Source organism: Cavia porcellus, unplaced genomic scaffold (assembly GCF_034190915.1).
Source record: "Cavia porcellus strain 051 isolate PalLab524CR breed Dunkin Hartley unplaced genomic scaffold, mCavPor4.1 scaffold_1, whole genome shotgun sequence".
Taxonomy (NCBI): Eukaryota; Metazoa; Chordata; class Mammalia; order Rodentia; family Caviidae; genus Cavia; species Cavia porcellus.
In genome coordinates this window covers 193,161,771-193,175,651 of record NW_026947484.1, presented here as the reverse complement: position 1 = coordinate 193,175,651, position 13,881 = coordinate 193,161,771, and the positions used below count along the sequence as shown (strand labels likewise).

The window sequence follows — 13,881 nt, the reverse complement described above, 5'->3', positions numbered from 1 at the left end:
ATGTTTGCTCTTTTTTTTTAAAACTTTTTATCGGTACTAGGGATCGAACTCACGACTGCCTGCTTGCAAGGCAGGTGCTTATGCCGCTGAGCTAAATCCCCAGCCCCCACAGGATTGACTATGAAGCAAAGTGTTTGGATGGAGTGTGGTGGAAGATTTTTTTTTGTTTTGTTTGTTTTTGGTCTTTTTCCTTTTTATCGGTACCGGGGATCGAACTCACGACTGCCTGCTTGCAAGGCAGGTGCTTATGCCGCTGAGCTAAATCCCCAGCTCCTAAATTTTTTTTTAAACACTGGTAATCAAACTCAGGATCTTGCGTTTGTCAGGCAGGCACTTTTGCTGCTGAAGTAAATTCCCAGGCATTTTTTAGTCTTTTTGTGACAGGGTCTCACAATGCAGTTTAGGCTGGTCTTGAGCTCACTTTGTAGCCCAGGCTGGTCTCGAACTCACAATGATCCTCCTGCCTCAGCCTCCTGAGTGCTGCCACCGCACCGGCAGAAATGTTTTAAAACTAAATGGTGCACTTGGGAATGTTCTTACATATTATTATAGAGAGCTGAGTTAGGTAGAAATATTATAGCCAGTCAGACAGGGCTAGGTCTTAGAGGAAGTCAGTGCAAAAGATGAGAACATATCAGGATTACGGCTGGAGGCACATCTGATGACTGAAGTCACAGTGGCCAAGTTCATGTACTTCCCTAAGGGATTAGTGGAAGTCTGAGATTTCCACTAAAACACTAATAAGACTAAAATTAAAGACAAGACAAAGACCATCGATTATCGAGCAGGGTAATAATGTCACCTATATGCCCTTGCTACTCTTGGATCAGTATTAGCCAAGCAGCAATCCTTGTAATTGTATTGGTGCCTTATAGCTTTGACTCTTCTGACTCACGTCATGTACCCACCTTGTGATTTTGCTCTACAGAACTTTCTCAGAGACATGGGCTCACTGGCAACCCATGTGGGATCCCTCCTGTCTGTCAGGAGCTATTTTCTATTCTCCATCCCCTTGCCCCAATGTTACAGGCAGCTGAGCCAGTTAGAAATATTATAGGCAGTCAGACAGTGCTAGGCCCTCCAGGAAGCCAGCACAGAGGACCAGATGTCTGATAACCTTGGAGGGGACACACACCCCTTGCTGTGGGCCGGATCTCAAGACAGAAGGCAAAACAAATGCAACCACACCCTTAAATATAATCCTTAGGGATTAAATCTGGATCACCTTGAGAAACCAAGTCACCATCCCAATCCCTTAGGGAGGAGTCACTGATCTCTAAGAATGCCCACTTCCTATGTGACCTGCTTTCCCATTTGTCCCCAATTTAATCAGTTTTACCTAAACTATTGATCTTATTAGCTAACTGTAGTTATGTTCTACCTTATGCCCATCTGCTTTGTGACTTCCCAGTCTTCTCCCGCCTTGAACCCATGGTTCTACTCTATAAAAATCCCTGGAGAAGAGTCTTGGGCAACACTCTTGTATCCCTTCTGTCTCTCTTCAGACAGAAGTTTTCTTTCTCTCAATAAATACATTCTACTCTTCATCTCCTTTGTTCCTAAAATTCATTCTTCGATTTTAGAGAATGTGAGCTCATACCGGACATCCTAGGTTAGGAGTTTCATTCCTGTTTATCACCAATAAATTTTCTTACTCTTAACCTCTCTTACCCTTTAGAATTCATTCTTCAACTTCGGGAAACACGAACTAGGCACATCGGTGGACATCTAGCAGGCTGGGAAGTTATGTTTATTTTCTCTAGATCATTTGGAGGTCCTGTATTATTAATATGACATCAAAACCACAAGCAGTAATAAAATGACTGAATTGGATTTTATCAAAATTCATGTTTGTCTTTTGTGTGGGTGTTACTGGAAATTGAATCCAGGGTTTTCTCAATTAGCTACATGACCAGGCTTTTTTCATTTTTTAATTTGGAGAGTCTCCCTAAAAAGAGTTAAATTGCCTAGACTGTACTTAATCTTGTGATCATCCTGCAACAGCCTCCCAGAGTGCTATGTGTCACCGTGCCTAGCTCAAAACGTTTGTGTTCCGAAGGACATCATGGAGAAAGTGAAGCTGGGCTTAGTGGCTTGCACCTGTAGCCTACATTCCTCAGGAACCTCAAGTGGGAGGATCATTTCAGTCAGGAGTTCAAGACCAACCTGGGCAACAGTGAGATCCCTGTCCCCAAACACAGCAATAAAATAAATAAATAAATAAAAGGCTGGGGTTGTATGTCAGTGGTAGTGTTTGTCTAACATGCAGGAGATCCATCACTGCAAAACAAAGGAGAACAGAAAATATTGTATAATCTTTTTTTTTTTAGAAGACAATGGTGAAGTTTTGAAATATTCAATCTTTCTCTCCAAAGTAAATCATAGACACTAATCTTTGCCTGCCTTTGGCTCCACATAAGAAATTCTCTGACCTACCTTGTCTGGTAATAGATCTTAAGACCCTACTCCTCCCAGAAGAGCCCTGTACCATAGCCTGAAAGAAGGGTTACTGCAGAGGCCTAAGAAGAATCTGAATAACCTCACCTTGCTGATTTGCCACCCTGGTTTACCAGCAGTCACACCATTGCAATGAAGACCTGTAAAGGACAGGGTTTGAACAGCCTGATAGCGGAACACCAGAAAAGTTCTGAGGGTTAAACATCTGGGGAGGACATGGAAACTCTGCACCACTTCCCATATACCTAACCCAAGGAATTTCATGTCAGTACTCATGCCTGTAATTGTAGATATCACATTCAGGAGGCTGAGATTGGGAGGATTACAAGTATGAGGCCAACAAGAGCAATGCAGCAAACCCAGTTTTAAAAACCAAACCCAAAGTGTAGGGGGTGGGGGAACAGGCTGGGAGTGGTGGTGCACACCTGTAATCCCAGCACTCAGGAGGATGAGACAGGAAAGTTTCTTCAAGGCCACCCTGGGCTACATTTCAAGGCCAGCCTGCACTACATAGGGAGACCCTGTCTCAAAAAACCAAAGTCAAAATCGAACAAAAACATAGCATAATAAACTAGTAAAGATAAGTAATTATTTCCTTGAGTTCTGTGAGCCTCTCAAACAAACTGACCCCAAGGAGGAGGCTGTGGGGATTCAGTTTATAGTCACCCTGTGGAAACAATGGGGAAAACAAGTAGGGGACAACCAGCATCTGAAGAGGCAGGGAGGGCAGCAATCTTGGGAACAAAGCCTTCCATCTTTGGGATCTGCAGCTCCATGGAGTCAGGAACAGAACTGAACTGAGTGAGAAGACACGTTACTAGACTCCACCAGAAAATCACTTGCTTGCTAGTAGGAAGAAATTCCCATTGGTTTTTCTTCTCCCAATACCGAAGATTAAAGTAAATCCCAGGCCTTTTTTATGAGACAGGGCCAGGAATCATGGTGTTACATGCCTATCATCCCAGCACACAGAGGCTGACATGGGAGGACAAACATGAGTTCAGAGATTATACATATACAGATTTACAGAATTTGAGATAGGGTTGCCTCAGTTGCTAAATTGTCCAGGTTGAGCTTAAATTTTTGACACCCCTGCCTCAGTCTCCTAGAATGCTGGGATTACAGATATGTGCCATATCTCATAGCTTTTGAGGTCATAGAAGTCTTCTGTTGATTGCAGTGTCAGAGCAGAGGAAAAACAGTCAGTTTTATCCTGACAGTACCAGAAAAAAAATCTCTTCAAAGACTCAATGAGTTAGTGTGTAATGAACTCTGAAGTCTAGTAAAAAGCTGGGATTAGAAAGAATTTTTATGCTGGCCGTGGTGACACATACCTGTAATCCCAGTACTTGAAGGACAGAGCAGGAGGACTGCCACAAATTTGAAGCCACCTGGGCTACACAGTGAGTTTGAGGCCAGCCTGAACTGCATAGTGAGACTTTCTCAGAAAAAAAGAAAGAAAGAAAGAACTTTTTGTTGTCATTGTTGAGACAGGATCTCACTATGTAGTTCAGACTGGTCTCAAATTATATAACCCAGGCTGGCCTCAAACTCAATAATCCTTCTGCCTCAGCCTCTCAAATGCTGAGATCACAGATGTATTCCATCATGCCTGCCTGTCCCATGTTTTTTTTTGTCTTTTTCCTTTTTATCAGTACCGGGGATCGAACTCATGTCTACCTGCTTGCAAGGCAGGTGCTTATGCCGCTGAGCTAAACCTCTAGCCCCTGTCCCATGGTTTTAACCTCTATTCCTCCTTCAGCAGTCCCACCTGTAGAGGGTACACTCAAATTGAAGTCCTAACCACTCTCTCTAGAGTCTATTCTAACTCTTCCATCAGACAACTCCAGAAAGACCTTTTATCAGCACTTCAAATCTGACTCCTGGGTCCTGCAGGGTGGCACAAACCTATAATCTCTGTTCCTACCAAGGCTGAAGTAGGTAGACTGCAAGTCTGAGGCCGGCTGGGTTAACTTAGTGAAACCTTGTTATCAAAATGAAATAAAAAGGCTGGAAAGGTAGCTCAGTGGTAGAGGGCTTGCCTAATATCCTCCAGCCCCAAATTCAATCCCCAGAATAGTACTCCAAAAACCAGAACAAAAAAATGTCACTTGGGTATAGGGTGGACAAAGGCACAAGAGACAAAAGAAGCGTTATATTCATCCAGTCTTGGTTTCAAGTCAACAATAATCAATGCGACCACATAAAATGCTCTGTCAGATGGGTAAGCAGGTCTGATAAAGGCAGCACAGGTTGGGAAACCAGGAAGGACCCACTGAAGTGAAGGGTGGGGGTGTCATACAGTGAAAGGCCACAGCAGGACAAGTGACACTGCACTATTTGAGACTTCAGACAGTGACAGTCTGTGTGCTCCCCGATGCCCAGACTTGTATTTTCAGTCCTCTCCATTATCAGCCGAAGATTGAGCACTTAAAACTGCTGCATGGCAAAGGAGAATGGCAGGTGGATTACAGATAATTAGGGGCAGTGAGTCCAGTCAATTCCATCTTGTGCCCAACGTTCTCAAGTAGAGTTGGGCCTGCCTAAGATGCACAGTTCAGTCTGTGCTTACAGACAGGGGACCGACACTCCCCAGCCCTTCCAGGACAAGTGTGAGTACCTCTACGTCTCAAACACATGTTGACGTTATTAATTTATTCCACTTTGGAGACCACCTTCTGTATCCATCAGATGCAGCCACGTCAGGAAAAACAGATTGGACTCCACTGTGACACTGAATTCCAAAGTAACAAAGTCCACAGCTTGCAGACCCTGCCTGCATGGCAGGAAGAGGCATGGCTCGACCTCCTTGCTGATCCTGCAGCACCAGTATAGCCCAGCTGAGGCTCTTCTTCAGCTGTCCCAGTAGCCAGGTGCCAGCACCCCCAGCCTGGGCTACCTCTGTTGGGCCAGAACTAGTTTTTTGAACCAGGAGCTCACAGCACCATCTACTCTCATTACTAAAGCTATGCCCAGAAGAAGTCCCACGCTGCTCACAATGAAGCCTATGGCCTCAAAAATGAACCTGCAAAATAAAGGAGAAGCACCTTATGGGACAGAGAGCAAGTCTAGCGCTTTTTTCCTATGAAAGCAAAACTGTGTCCACCTTGGAGTTCATATTTTGTTACACGGTCTCCCTTCCAACCACCCCACTTCTCAAGGAAATCCACTCACTTGGGGGCAAATACTTTCCAGACCATGAGATGCCTACGGAGGATGGAAGCTGCCAAGGCACAAGCCAGGATCTAAAGGGAAAAAGGGCTGGATTATTTGGGAAGGGGAGGAAGCAGGGCAAAGGAAGTGGTGCTACAGGGCTGTGTGAAAATGAAAGGAAGGGCTGGGTGTGGTGGCACCCACCTGCAATCCCAGCACTTGAGGCGCTGAGGCAGGAGGATCACAGGGGGTTCAAGACCAACCTAGGCTACATAAGCAAGTTCAAAGTCAGCCTGCACTACATAGCAAGATCCTGTCTCCAAAACCATTTAAAAAAGCAGAATGTGATATATCATTAGAAAAAACTCTGGGATTAGAGCTAGGTCTTTGTTTTGTTTTGTTTTAGTTCAGGCTAACTTTGAACTCACTATGTTTCCCAGGCTGGTTTCAAACTCTGGAAACCTCCTGCCTCAACTCCTGAGTTCTGGGGTTTTAAGCATGCATCATCACGTCCAGCTAAAACCAATTCTTGTCTTGGCTCAGCCCCTAACTCAGTGAAATTGACTTGGGAAAGTCATTATTCATCTGTGATGTGAACTCTCATGCTATACCCCCCAGAGAAAAGGAAGAAATCAGCATCGCATCTGCTGCCTCTGGAGGAAAGGGCTCTGGGACCACAGTTTTGGAAAGAATCCTGGCCATTACCTCAGCCTTTCCAGTGTATCCATTAATGGAGAAATCCTCACATGCAACTAGCAGAGCCCACGTTGTAGCAAGAAAACGTTCCAGGACTAGGATAAGGACCCCCAATCTCAAAATTGTCATTTAAGGCCACTGAGCTTGGGAACCAACGTTTACTCTATCTCACTTATTCTATCTCAGTCAAAGCTCCCAATGAGGGTTTGTTTTTGTGATTGGATCTTTTTGATATTGCAGGCTAGCCTCAAATTCAGGATCCTCTTGCCTCAGCTCCCCAAGAACCATTACAGACATGCCTCATTGTGCCCAGCTCTCCTAGGCTGAAAGGTGAATAATCCTAGTATTCAAGAGGCTGAGGCAGGAGGACTGCCAAGTATTTGAGGCCAGTGTAAACTACATAGTGGGATCATCCCAAAAAAAAAAAAAAAAAAGCCCAAGAAAGGAGCCAGGCATGGCAGCATGTGTCTGTAAATGCAGTACTCAGGAGGCTGAGGCAGACAGAGTGCTGCAAGTTTGAAGCTAGCCTGCACTATACAGTAAGTTCAAGGCCAATTTGAATTACAAAGCAAAAATCCATCTAAAAAAAAACCATAAAGCACATACATGAGAAAAGGTCACCAGCTCTATGATCTCTACCCAACGCCTACCTGGACTCCAAGGACAAAGAGGTACTTGAGGCCCAGCTGCAGGAGCGCGGCATTGAAGTGGTGAGGTGCATCCCGGAGCCGCATCTCCATCAGTGGCTCCTCCTCCTCCTCCTCCTCCTCAGGCCAGACCCTGGCCTCGGCTTCACTCCCTGGAGGCTGCCGCCTCTTCCTTGGCCTTTGGCTCTCACACAGGAAAGGCCAAAGCAGGAGCAGTGGGCAACCTACTGCTCGGAGGAAGGCAAGGCTAGCATCAAGGCAGGACCAGGCCGCCCTACTTCCTGACCCACCCAGTTGGCTCAGCTCTAATTCAGTAAAACCAAGGACCTAACAAAACCACATCTTCCCACCCAAATTCAAGGTTTCCTTTCTTCTCATAAAAACTAGAGTGAACAATTAAAACAAGAGAGGTAGAGCCAGGGATTTAGCTCAGCAGTGTAAGTGCCTGCCTCGCAAGCACATAGTCATGAGTTCAATCCCCGATACCAAAAAATAATAAAACAGGAGAGGGGAAGGAACAAGAAGGTACCTGCAAAGAGAAGGTGGGAGGCAAATGTGTTGGCTCCCACTAACAAAGCAGGGAGCCAAGTCGAGGAACCGTGACCTTCTGGAAATCCCACAAAGGCTGCATGCCAGTGGATGGCTGGAAAGACAGGCTGGTGGCCTGTGGAGTAGAAGGTCTGGGTGGCCATGAGAGCCCAAGCTGAGACCGCCTGCCATGGGACAGTGAAAGGACCTGGAGGAGGATATGCCTCTTTATAATTGCATCTCATTCCCTAATGCACTTGTAGGCCACTGCCCCACAATCATATATTCTTCCTACTTCAGTGCTAATTCTCACGTGTCCACAGCCCTGGCCTCACTACAGACAACACATGTGCTATTCTTATTACCCCGTGGCATATAAATAAATATATATATATATATTTATATATATGCACCATAGTTATAATTTGTCACTTCCAGTACTGAAAAATCAGCAAATGTGCTCCTGAGCAGCATTTCCCTAAGAAGTTACTATAGTCCTAAAAGACTTTTTTTCCTTCTCCATTAACTGTAAGAGCCAACAGAAGGGATGTGCATGGCTATGACAGGTAAGAGGACATCAGGAAGACCTTCCCAAATGTTTGGGGCACAAGACCCTGTGTCAACATGAGGAAAACAAGAGGCAGCACCTCCCTGAAAACAGAAAGGGCTGGATTCACATTGCTACGGCCCCTAGGTCCACTGGCGTGGAGCCGTGTATTTACCAGGGGTGGTGATGGGCATCCCTGCAGCAAGCAGGTGCAGGAGAAGGAAGCTCTGCAGAAAGAGAAGCAGGAAGGCAAGGCTGATGCGCTCCACATGCAGCAGCAGAAGTGGGAAGGCCAACAGGGTGAGGACTGTGACCACGGCAGCCGAGTATACGCTTCCCAACTGACAGGCAGCCACAGTCAAGGGACCCTGAGATCTGGTCCTCTCTAGCCGTCCCCGGAACTCCTCTTGCATGTGTCGGTAGATTTGAGGGACCACATAATCCAGGTCGGCCTGAGAAGTAGGGGGGCCTGAGAAGGGAGTGAGGATAGTCCTGGTCCTTGGGGTACCTGCGCCAGCCTTCACCAGCACGGTCACAGGCTTCCACAGCAGCAGCATGAGGCCTGCAGCAGCCAGCCCCACCACAGCCCGAGGAAGCACAACTGATGCCCCAGCAACCAGGGCCCGGAGACGTGGGGGTGCTTCATCTGCCCCTGACACCAATGCCCAGTAGGCAGCAGTACCTAACACCATTAGAGGCAGCCCCCAGCGCACAAAGAGCACTGGAGGCTCAGGGCTCTTGAGATTACCATAGTGGCGAAGCCATAGGCGCACAGCAACTAACAGTGCCACCAGTGCTCCCACACAAGCTCCATACCACAAGTTCTTGGCTGGACCACCCACCATGGATGCCAGAGGACTCAGCCAGGGAGAGGAGTGGCAAGCAGGTGTCTCTTCAGGACAGCGATGAAAAAGGCCAGCCAGCCTCGTACATAAAAGCAACCCAATGCCAAGCCTCAGGGCATACGCGCCACTGTGCCGTGGGGGGCCTGTGGGAGTAGAAGAGCCGAGGCGGGGTACTGTGAGCAGCTTAGGTGCCAGAAGCTGGCCCTCCCAGTGTAGCTGGACAACAAGTAGCAAGATGAATGACCCTAAAAGAAAGGGGGTGGCCCTAGCCTCTGCTACAACAAAACTGTCAGAGAAGAAGGTAGCCAAGCGAATGAGCAAGAGTAATAGGACAGGCTTGGGGATGGGAAGCAGGGCTGCCAGGGGCCTCTTAGACCTCCAGCTACCCCAGGCTTTCCACAGGAAAGGCAGGAGAGAACCCACTGCAGCCGCAGCCTCGAGAACCACTAGCTCCACCTGCAGCCTGGTCATTGTCAATAATCCAGCATATAGACTGGCACCCACAATGGCCCAGACCACAGGTGTCAGCAGTAGCGAGTGGAAAGGGAAGGCTGGGGAAGCTGCCCACTGAGATGCAAGCAGGCAGAGAAAGCAGGTAGCAGCCAAGAGAGCAGCACCCCCTGCCATGCGGACCAGAGAGAAACGGGCCCAAGACTCGATGCACATGGCCCGAGCTCCCCGCAGGAACTGCTGCAGCTCAGTAATCACAGTCTGCAGTGCTGCTTCAGTGCCAGGGGGGCTCTGCAGAAGCCGCTGGTAGTCAGCAGAGGCCTTGGAGAAAAGGTTCTGCAGCCGATGAAGCTCCTTCACTTCGAGGTCCTGAGTGGCAGCTGCATAGGTGTGAAGAAATCGGGACACCTGACAGGAAAGATCAGAGGCCAAGAGGAACAAGTCAAGACATAAATCAGTGCAGAGGCAAGGGTAGGCATTATGGAAGGGGATACTGGGAATCAGAGACCCAAATTATCCAGATCAGAAGGCAGGGATCATGAAAGGGGGAAATGGCGATGGGAGTTAGGATGAAGACTGGACAAAGGACAATAAAGAGGTCATTATGCTGCTCTCATATTTATCTAGTGTTTTGTTTTTTTTAATCTTTTTTGAGGCAAAGTCTTGCTATGTAGTTCAGGCTCCTTAAACTCCCCGCAATCCCTACCTCAACTTCACAAGGGCTGAGATTACACACATGTGCCGCCATACCCAGCTACTCCATCCTAGCTTTATCACTTTCAAGTTCAGCCCTCTACCCACCTGTTGGGCGTTGAGATGGAGAGCTGAGGCTTGAGCTAGCGCAGAGGAGTCCTTGCCCCCTGAGAATACTTCAGCCATCACCTCCCCAATGTTCCCAAATGGGATGGGGAGGCCTAGCAGCAGGGCCAGCGTGGGCACAAGGCTAACTTGAGGAATCACCTCTGGCTCCTAGAGGGAAAAGGACAGGGATCACTGAGATGGCAGGTTTAGGGACCTACGTAGGAAATGTGTGAGGGATACCCAGGATCAGGGATTTGGGAGCCTAAAATAGAGGGAACCATAAAGACAATGTGATGATGATGTGGGCTGATAGTGGGAGACAGGACGAGGCACAACCCAGGCCTCACCTCTGGTGGAGCACCGGGGAAGAGGGCTGTGGGGCTGTACAGAAAGAGTGCAGCTGAGACCTCCAGCTCACTGTCCCCTCCGTGGTCCCCATTCATGGTCATCCCATGGTCCCCAGCCACCACCAGCAATGTGTCATTTTCCAGATGCTCCACAAGTCCCCTGGAGGCCAATAAATACATTACGGTAGGAAGGGATACAGATTCTTCTCAGGGACCCATCTGCCCCCAGCTGTGATTTCTACTAGTAGAGCCTAGACCTGGTAAAGAGACACTTTGGCCATAACCCTGTTGCCCAAAAGCCAGACAGTTACTTGAGACAGATGAGTCCCCCAGTTCCAGAGACAGCTTGAGAAAGACAAAACTCAACAAAGAAAAGAGGCTGTTTTCAAATAAAGACTGTTTTTTGCGTCCTGAGTCTTGGACATAAACCCACTCCCCCAGGCAATACCCCACACTCACTGGATCACCTGGTCCATCTGGCTAAGTTTCTTGGCCATTTCAGGGTGGTGAGGGCCATGCTTGTGGCCACAGTGATCCACACCCAGGAAGTGAGCAATCAGCACGTCCCACTCACCACTGTCCACTGTGAAGGGAGAACACTGAGCATGGGGCCTAAAGCCCGCTCCCCAACCCCTACTAGGACTGGACATTCTCTAGTCCAGAGACACACGCCCAAGCTGCTGCACCCAGGGAAGAACTCAGAATCTGCAGACTAAAGCAGTCTCCCCAGTGCCCAGTCTCAGTCAAGGAGTGAAGTGCTCCGGCCCCATGCTCACTGGTGGGATACAGGTGTTCCAAGATGCCACTGTCCACTGTGTGTAGGTCTTTGACATTGAAGGATGAAAAGAAGAAAGCCTTGGAAAAAGCTCCAGGGAAAAGGTCTTTCCAGGTGTCATCTCCCATGAAGACTATACGCCTTCCTACAGGGATACGAGAGGCAGTCAGCGTCCAAGAAGGAGTCCAGGCAGGGGAGAACAGGAGAGGACTCAAAGATGTACTGGAAATCCCAACTATGCACAGCTGTTCCATCATGCTACCCTCCAGGCTGAAGAATTCCCACTGCAAAGCTTTCCCTGATGACTGCACCTCACACAGACCTCTCATTTCTTTCTGTTCTACGAAGTCATCAGCTGGTTCTCACTGCTGGGTATCTCTGCTGACCTGTTTTCACGGGATATATTCTGCTTTTCTTGTCAGTCAACCCCCTTCTCCATACTTGTGAACTGAGATCCGTATCTCTCATTTCTCCCCTGCTCCTTTACTCAGTTTTCCAAGAATGAAACCCAACATTTCATGCAGATTAAAAATGTCACCTAGAGCCGGGCGTGGTGGCTCATGCCTGTAATCCCAGCACTCAGGAGGCTGAGGCAGAAGGATTGTTTCGAGTTCAAGACCAGCTTGGGCTACAAAGTGAGCTCAAGGCCAGCCTGAACTGCATAGCGAGACCCTGTCTCAAAAAGACAAAAAAAAAAAAAAAAAAAAAAAAAAAAGAAAAGAAAAAGAAAAAAGAAAAAGTCACCTAAAACAAAGCCCTGTGTCCCCAAACTGAGTTCCTTGTATACAAGGTTCCGGTCTCTTTCCTTCTCAGTCCCACAACACTATAGCCCAGCATGCAGCTAGGCCCCCAAAGTTCTAGCTCCTTGACTTTCTAGCAAGAAATCTGCTCAGGTACTCCTTACTTCCAAAGGGGCCCATACTGACCCGCACTGTTGAGCTGCTTAATGAGGTTGTCTTCCAGGATGGCGTGACTGGCAAAGTTGCTGCCAGCATCAATAAAGGTAGGGAGTGAGCCAGTAGTAAGGGCCTTGAGGCGCTGCATGGTGGTGGTGGGGGGATCCACTTTAGATCGATAGAGCCGCGTGTGGTGGGGCCGAGTCTCCAGAAGCCTCTGCAAGGAGCCTAGTTTGCCCAGAAAAGGCAGGGAGGCAGGAGGTTCCCCAGGCATGTGTGAGTGCTGGGGCTGGGCAAAGTCAAATCGCAGAGCATCTATCAGGGTCAACACAACTCTGGAGAACCGGGAGGGCATCCAGCAGGCCCCAGGCTTCCCTTGGCTCCCCCATGGCAGGAACACAGGGCCTGGGGGTTCTTGGCAGCTGCTATAGTTGGTGAGTTCCAAACGGGTGAGAAGGAAACCGCTTGTGAAGAGGGTGATGCCAGCATAGAAGAGGAAACACACCCAGGCCAGGAAGAGCAATACTGAGACCTTGCGCATCCTGGTGAGGCAGGAGAAGGAATCCGTCACCGTGGGCCAAAGAACCAGTGGATATTTTGGTCCCTCAGCAACACACCTTGAGTTGCTTCCTCTTAGAAGCTTTTACTGAACACAAAGAGCTCAATAGCTAATTGCTTCCCTTTCACTAGTTATGTCATCGTTTCTGAAGGGTCCCAAGACTATGGGCACCAAGCTGGAACTGCTGCAACAAAATGCAGTTTCCATTGTATATACATAACAACACCCTGCAATGATGTAATCACTGAGGTACTGCAAACATGTATTAATAAATATAACTTTAAAAAATCTAATGGGGCACTCATTCCTACAAGCAAAATTAAGCGTCTTCTTTGCAAAATTGAGTAACAGAATTCACGTGCTTGGAAAAAAAAATGCTATTTCCACCCAACACTCAGGTGGCTGAGACAGGAGGATTGCCACAAGTTCGAGGCCAGCCTGGGCAACATGGCGAGTTCAAGGCCAGCCTGAACTACATAGTGAGACCCTGTCCCAAACAAGGAAACAAAGTTACTTCTAGGTCCACCCTCCATCTACTGAATTGGTATCTTTGAGAGGGGCGCAGGAATCTGAGTACGTACAACATCTGAGTACGTACAACCAGCTGACCCTAACGCTGAAAAAGCACAGCCTTTGGGGAACTTACTCGGAGCATTGGCTGCTCTCTGATACAGCGTTCCAACCCCGCTCCCCAGACCTGTATTAACATACCTAGGGTTGCAAGAGCTCACAGCGGCGGGGAAATCTGAACCCAATCCCCGACAGGGAGGGAAGGGACGATGGGGGAGCTACGCTCCCGAGGCCAGGACTGCCACAGATCCGAGGGGTAGCCTCCCAGGAAGCCAGGCCGATCACCCCCTGCCCTCACCTAACGCATCCAGGCCTTGCAGGGACCCAGACGCCCTAGCAGGTCTGCCTTCTTCCCTGGCTGCTCCCTGCGCCTGGGGAAGGGGAAGGCTTTTCTTACTTTGAGGATCGGACAGCGCGGGTTCTAGGAGACGATGGCTCACCTTGGACCAGCGCCCGGAAGTGCGGCGGCAGCCGGGAGGCCTGGGCCCACGGAAATACTCGCGCGGATAGAGTGTCTCGTGGGCAGCTCCATCGCCACCTGCCGGCGCCTGGGCGAAAGTTCCCCCAGAGACGCAGAGCAGGCAAATTCTGTGTGTATGTAGGGTGCTGT

General features: G+C 48.6%; 1 protein-coding gene across 9 annotated transcripts; it reads right to left on the bottom strand.

The window, feature by feature from the left end:
* Positions 1-4,610: 4,610 nt before the first annotated feature.
* On the bottom strand, positions 4,611-13,816 carry Pigo (phosphatidylinositol glycan anchor biosynthesis class O). 9 transcript variants are annotated; one of them, XM_063225874.1, is made up of 12 exons: positions 13,712-13,816; positions 12,173-12,684; positions 11,248-11,391; positions 10,931-11,054; positions 10,472-10,631; positions 10,125-10,292; positions 8,204-9,731; positions 7,483-7,689; positions 6,957-7,180; positions 5,815-5,873; positions 5,632-5,702; positions 4,611-5,482 (listed from the first exon to the last, which is right to left on the bottom strand). In XM_063225874.1, exons 1-12 carry the CDS (start codon positions 13,801-13,803, stop codon positions 5,463-5,465), a joined length of 3,309 nt encoding a protein of 1,102 aa, XP_063081944.1. In that variant the 5' UTR covers positions 13,804-13,816; the 3' UTR covers positions 4,611-5,462. The 9 variants fall into 9 exon arrangements, with proteins under 9 accessions (XP_063081944.1, XP_063081950.1, XP_003470896.2 ...); XM_063225880.1 differs by lacking the exon at positions 5,815-5,873 and having other exon boundaries at positions 7,483-7,617; XM_003470848.5 differs by lacking the exon at positions 5,815-5,873 and having other exon boundaries at positions 13,712-13,815.
* Positions 13,817-13,881: the final 65 nt, after the last annotated feature.